At 41.4% G+C, this 7294-nt stretch overlaps 1 protein-coding gene across 1 annotated transcript; it reads left to right on the top strand.

Annotated features, from left to right (window-relative positions):
• The first annotated feature begins 3725 nt into the window (after positions 1-3725).
• LOC143297187 (uncharacterized) lies at positions 3726-6381 on the top strand. Its single transcript, XM_076609389.1, has 2 exons — positions 3726-5507; positions 5555-6381. Exons 1-2 carry the CDS (start codon positions 5407-5409, stop codon positions 6363-6365), a joined length of 912 nt encoding a protein of 303 aa, XP_076465504.1. The 5' UTR covers positions 3726-5406; the 3' UTR covers positions 6366-6381.
• The last annotated feature ends 913 nt before the right edge of the window (positions 6382-7294 follow it).

Below are 7294 nucleotides of genomic sequence, written 5' to 3'. Positions count from 1 at the left end.
ACAGGTGCGTCACTCAGTATCATTGACAATTCTGTGAATGAACATTTCACAGCAAGACCCACACTTGAACGTCAGTCACCAAAGATCTATGGTCACGGATCCAAGACACCACTGGATGTTGCTGGTCATTTCAAAGCTGACATTGACTACAAGAATCACTCTTGTCACACTACATTCTTTGTCATTCGTCACAGCAGCAAAGTAGCAACAATCAATATCCTCAGTGGAGAGACGGCTAAGGCTTATTCACTTTGCTTTAGCTTCAGATGTGACTACATCAAGCATACCAGAAGAATTTCCAGAATTATTCACTCCTGGAATTGGCAAAATCATGGATGTAAAAATTAAACTCCATGTTGATCAAACTGTTCAACAAGTCATTCAGGGACATCGCCGCATACCATCCCACATCAGAAAAGATTCAGAAAAAGAACTTGAAAGACTTGAAAGCCTTGATGTGATAGAAAAAGAAGAGAAATGCATTTTCTCAGTGAACCAGCTCACATTCTATGGACATAATTTTGGAGTAAAAGGTGTTTGTCCAGATCCAGCCAAGATTCGAGCAATCGCTGACATGGACCACCACAATCTGTCCCAGAAATCAGATCATTTTGGGGAATGACACAATATGTTTCATGCTTCATACCGCAGTATGCTACTATTGTGGAACCACTCAGAAGTCTCACCAAAAAGGACGCAGACTTGTCTTGGGGTCAAGATGAAAAGGCATTTCAAACCCTGAAGAAAATGCTCATAAGTAGTTGAAGTACACATGTTCTCATACTTCAATCAAAACAAGGAAACTGAAGTCATCGTCGACGCCAGTTCGGTCTGAGTATGAGCAATCCTGACACAGGAAGGCAGTGATATGTAATGCACTCACTGAAGCTGAGCAAAAATATACTCAAATTGACAGAGAAATGTTAACGATTGTGTACGGAGTCGAACGTTTTCACCTATGCCTCTATGGTTCAACGTTCACTGTCACAACTGATCATAAACCGCTGTTGGGAATCATCAGAAGTCCCAAGCCCACAACAGCATGAATCGAACGATGGAGACTTCGACTAATGCCCTACGACACGACTCTTAAATATCGCCCAGGCCGTGATGACCTGAACCAACAGACAACATGAGTCAACACCCTCAGATATCTCCAACAAAAGAAAATGCTGCAGAAGAATACGTGCACTACATCTCCACGACTGCTATACCAAAAACAATGAGAGAATATGAAGTTCGCACTGCTACACAGGAAGACTCAATTTTACAGAAAGTGATGAAAGCTGTCCAGACACGCAAATGGCATGATGCTGAATTGTCAAACTTTGCTCACTTCAAAGATGAACTTTCTGTTGCTGATGGTCTAGCTCTCTGTGATCATGGACTAGTCATTCCAAGCAGTCTTCAAGACAAAGTGATCAACACTGCCCACCAGGGACATCAGGGTGTAGTGAAAACCAAACAACTAATAAGAGAAAAAGTATGGTTCCCGGGCATAGATAAACAGGTTGAAAATGCTGTGAAATCTTGCATCCCCTGTCAGTCTTCTTACCCAGGACCCACCAAGAGTGAACCAGTTTGTCCTACACGATTCCCAGAGGCTCCATGGACAGAACTAGCAGTACACTTTGCCAGACTATTTCCCACTGGTGCCTATATACTGGTCATAATTGACGAATACAGCCGTTTTCCTGAAGTAGAATAGTCTCGTTTACATCAGCAAGAGTTGTCGTTCCTGTTCTCAACTCTGTCTTTGCTAGACAAGGAATTCCAAACTCCATCAAGACAGACAATGGTCCACCTTTCCAAGGCCAAGAATTCAAAGACTTTGTCACTCAGGTTGGAATCCATCATAGCAGAATCACTCCATTCCGGCCTGGAGCGAATGGTGAAGCTGAACGCTTCATGTCCACCATCAACAAACACATTCGCTCTTGTACTGCTGCCGGAACTGACTGGAAATATGAACTGCCACAATTCCTTCATCAGTATCGTGCAACGCCCCATAGTGCAACTCACGTTCCCCCTTTTGAAGCCCTGACAGGACGCAAAATGAATATTGGACTACCTAGCCTTTCCCCTTTTGAAGCCCTGACAGGATGCAGAATGAATATTGGACTACCTAGCCTTTCCCCTTTTGAAGCCCTGACAGGATGCAGAATGAATATTGGACTACCTAGCCTTTCCCCTTTTGAAGCCCTGACAGGATGCAGAATGAATATTGGACTACCTAGCCTTTCCCCTTTTGAAGCCCTGACAGGATGCAGAATGAATATTGGACTACCTAGCCTTTCCCCTTTTGAAGCCCTGACAGGATGCAGAATGAATATTGGACAAAGCCTCTCTTTTCCCTTCTCCCTTGTTTCCCCTGAGCCTGTCCGCTCCAAAATTGCACGCAATGATCAAAAAAGCAAATCCCAGATGAAGGCCCAAGCTGACAATTTCCCCAAACACCCAGTATTCTGGCCTTCAGCCTGGCGACACTGTACTAGTCAAGCTGCTAAAATTGAACAAACTTACCCCTTCTTTCCAACCCAAACCGTTTACTGTCACTAGGAAGCATGGTAGTATGGTAACTGCCCAACGTGACATGACCCAAATAACCCTAACTCTTCACACTTCAAACGTATTGGAGGTGGCTCCCAACCCATTGCTTAGGACGAAGAGTCTGATCAAGAAGAAAATCAACACCGGAAACTGCAACCAGCAGTCCAGAAATCATCGCCTGTTGGATCAGCTGCTCCAGACAAACATACTCCTTCAGAAAGACCCATCACGAGTCCCATGCCAGCATCATGAGTCCCATGCCAGCATCATGAGTCCCATGCCAGCATCTCCCAGAGAAGCCCATGCCAGGAAGCCACCAACTTCCCTGAAAGACTTTGTGTCAAATACAACTGGACCATAATTTAAAACAAGTGTTCAGTTTGTTAGTTTCAAGTTACCCAAATGTTAGGAAGAACAAATTTTATGTTTTATTTTCATCTTCTTATTTTACTGTCCAGGAAAAAGAGAGTTCATCCAAAAGACGAAAAGACAATAATAGTGATGAACGTGACAGCCATGGACGAGTTTGATATTTTCAGATTGTATTGACTGATCTTCAAGGACATTATGTACAACAACAACACAAACAACAACAAGAACAAAAGTTTCATACTATCAGTAATTTGAGCATTGTATATGGTATCACCGTGTGGTTAAGTTAGTGTGATGATGACGTGATATTTCAACAGATTTTTTTTAATGATGCCATGATACATTGATAGACTTTTTAAATTATTGAAATTAATATATTCTGATAACAATGTATCTAAATGTGGGAAAGATGTGATATTCATACACTAAAAGTGAAAAGTTTAATCATAATGATTTATGTCCCTTGATATAAGCGCATGCTCAGAGAGATCCGTCCTGGCTGATAACTGTTGTATGAAACGAAGATTGGTTGAGCAATACAGTTTTGTTTCATATCCTTTTCTGGTGTCTAAGTCTGGTGTGATTTGACACACACACAGGTCACCATCTACTAAGCCACCACACCCCTCCCACCCCACAACAATAATTGCAAGGTATTGTTTTTCTCACATACATCTTTCACAGCTCCAATACAGTGCATGTTTGTATGCAAGCTTCATGTCACAAGGCAACTCACGCATGCACTCATCAGTATACACGTCCCGGCATTCATATCTCACAGCTTACTCCAGACCCAGTTAAGAGTTCCTTCCTTTACTCAATGAAAAAATAGGAATATAGATTACATTCTTGTCATCTCTCTCACAACACCATATAATCCACCATCTTATATCACTTATGTTACTTAATTCATTCAAATAAACAACAACAAAATTCCAAATTCACAATTATTACTGGCCAGGTAACTGGCCCACAGAATAACACCGTCAGAAACCGGAAACATCAAGACAGTCAAGGCACCGACAGCTTCAGACCAGCAGCACACAGCACAGCACAACAATCTACAGTCACTCACCACGAACAGCAGGCATTCTAACGAAGTCCTCACACAATACAACATGGTCCCCCTGTCAGTCCCACTGCTCCAGGGGCAAAACCTCAACACACTTCATACTTCAGGTGGGGATATGAGGTAGTTAGATACCTCTTTTAACAAGACATCAGGTGGGAAATGACATCTCTGGACACTTCTTTTAACAAGACATCAGGTGGGAAATGACATTGTTAGACACCTCTTTTTAGACATCAGGTGGGGATATAACTAAGACACCTCTTTTAACAAGACATAAGTTGGGACATGACATTGTTAGACATCTCTTTAAACAAGACAAGGTGAAAATCACTCACCCTATTTCTTATTGACCAGTCAACTCCTGTTAACCTTGTGCCAACTGAGCTTAAAGCACCATCCAGTATAAAATTTGGCCATCTGTAAAATTCACCCTCAGGTTATGCAGAAAAAAATAATAAAAAAATGAATATATTTGGCCATCTGTAAAATTCACCCTCAGGTTATGCAGAAAACAATAATAAAAAAAATGAATATCAGAAGGCTTCCCAACAAACCTGACTCTCAAACTTCTGCACCGTTACACAAAGATACACACACATACACATTCACGTGAGTATCAAAAACCATTCTTTTGTTTGCAAACAAACATTGTATAGTCAGGTCCTCAACTAATGTGAAGGAGGACAGAGATATTTCTGTAGTGCTGGGTGAGAACAAGTACCACCTGTCACCCCTTTCAGGGATGGCTTCAACCTTAACTGTTGGCTGAGCAATAATCTTGTATGCCTCTCAACACCAGTGTTCTCAGTCTCAGTCAGGAATCCACCACAAGCAAGCATCAACTGAAAACTATCTAATTTGACATAACAACAATTTCATGGAAGACAGGTTCCAGCAAGGAATCCACCACAAGCAAACATGAACTAAAAACTATCTAATTTGATATCACAACAATTTCATGGAAGACAGGTTCCAGCAAGGAATCCACCACAAGCAAACATGAACTAAAAACTATCTAATTTGATATCACAACAATTTCATGGAAGATGGTCCCAGCAAGGAATCCACCACAAGCATGTATCAACTGAAAACTATCTAATTTGATATTACAGCAATTTCATGGAGGGCAGGTCCCAGCAAGGAATCCACCACAAGCATGTATCAACTGAAAACTATCTAATTTGATATTACAGCAATTTCATGGAAGATGGTCCCAGCAAGGAATCCACCACAAGGAAGCATCAACTGAAAACTATCTAATTTGATATTACAATTTCATGGAAGGCAGGTCCCAGCAGGGAATCCGCCACAAACAAGCACCAAATCAAAAACCAATTAGGTCAACACAACAATTGAATGGGAGAGGTTTCATATAAAACGCAAGTATCAGACATCTCACAGGAACAAACAGGATGCAGAAACACAACACACAGTATCAGACATCTCATAGGAACATACAGGTTACAGAAACACAGCACAGACACAGTATCAGACATCTCACAGGAACATGCAGGTTACAGAAACACAACACAGTATCAGACATTTCACAGGAACATACAGGTTACAGAAACACAACACAGACACAGTATCAGACATCTCACAGGAACATACAGGTTACAGAAACACAACACAGACACAGTATCAGACATCTCACAGGAACATACAGGTTACAGAAACACGACACAGACACAGTATCAGACATCTCACAGGAACATACAGGTTACAGAAACACAACACAGACACAGTATCAGACATCTCACAGGAACATACAGGATGCAGAAACACAACACAGTATCAGACATTTCACAGGAACAAACAGGATACAGAAACACAGCACAGACACAGTATCAGACATTTCACAGGAACATACAGGATACAAAAACACAGACACAGTATCAGACATTTCACAGGAACATACAGGATACAAAAACACAACACAGTATCAGACATTTCACAGGAACATACAGGTTACAGAAACACAGCACAGACACAGTATCAGACATCTCACAGGAACATACAGGTTACAGAAACACAACACAGGCACAGTATCAGACATTTCACAGGAACATACAGGATACAGAAACACAACAGAGTATCAGACATTTCACAGGAACATACAGGATACAGAAACACAACACAGACACAGTATCAGACATTTCACAGGAACATACAGGATACAGAAACACAACAGAGACACAGTATCAGACATCTCACAGGAACATACAGGTTACAGAAACACAACACAGTATCAGACATTTCACAGGAACATACAGGACTCAGAAACACAACAGAGTATCAGACATCTCACAGGAACAAACAGGACACAGAAACACAACACAGACACAGTATCAGACATCTCACAGGAACATAAAGGACACAGAAACACAGACACAGTATCAGACATCTCACAGGAACAAACAGGACACAGAAACACAACACAGACACAGTATCAGACATTTCACAGGAACATACAGGATACAGAAACACAACACAGTATCAGACATTTCACAGGAACATACAGGACTCAGAAACACAACAGAGTATCAGACATCTCACAGGAACAAACAGGACACAGAAACACAACACAGACACAGTATCAGACATTTCACAGGAACATACAGGTTACAGAAACACAGACACAGTATCAGACATCTCACAGGAACAAACAGGTTACAGAAACACAACACAGACACAGTATCAGACATCTCACAGGAACAAACAGGTTACAGAAACACAACACAGACACAGTATCAGACATCTCACAGGAACAAACAGGTTACAGAAACACAACACAGACACAGTATCAGACATTTCACAGGAACATACAGGTTACAGAAACACAACACAGACACAGTATCAGACATTTCACAGGAACATACAGGTTACAGAAACACAACACAGACACAGTATCAGACATCTCACAGGAACATACAGGTTACAGAAACACAACACAGACACAGTATCAGACATTTCACAGGAACATACAGGTTACAGAAACACAACACAGACACAGTATCAGACATCTCACAGGAACATACAGGATGCAGAAACACAACACAGACACAGTATCAGACATCTCACAGGAACATACAGGATACAGAAACACAACAGAGTATCAGACATTTCACAGGAACATACAGGATACAGAAACACAACACAGACACAGTATCAGACATTTCACAGGAACATACAGGATACAGAAACACAACACAGACACAGTATCAGACATTTCACAGGAACATACAGGATACAGAAACACAACAGAGACACAGTATCAGACATCTCACAGGAACATACAGG

The sequence above is a fragment of the Babylonia areolata genome, chromosome 22, assembly GCF_041734735.1.
Source record: "Babylonia areolata isolate BAREFJ2019XMU chromosome 22, ASM4173473v1, whole genome shotgun sequence".
In the NCBI taxonomy this organism is placed as follows: domain Eukaryota; kingdom Metazoa; phylum Mollusca; class Gastropoda; order Neogastropoda; family Buccinidae; genus Babylonia; species Babylonia areolata.
Note: the sequence above shows the minus strand (reverse complement) of the source record. Positions and strands in the feature narration are given on the sequence as shown.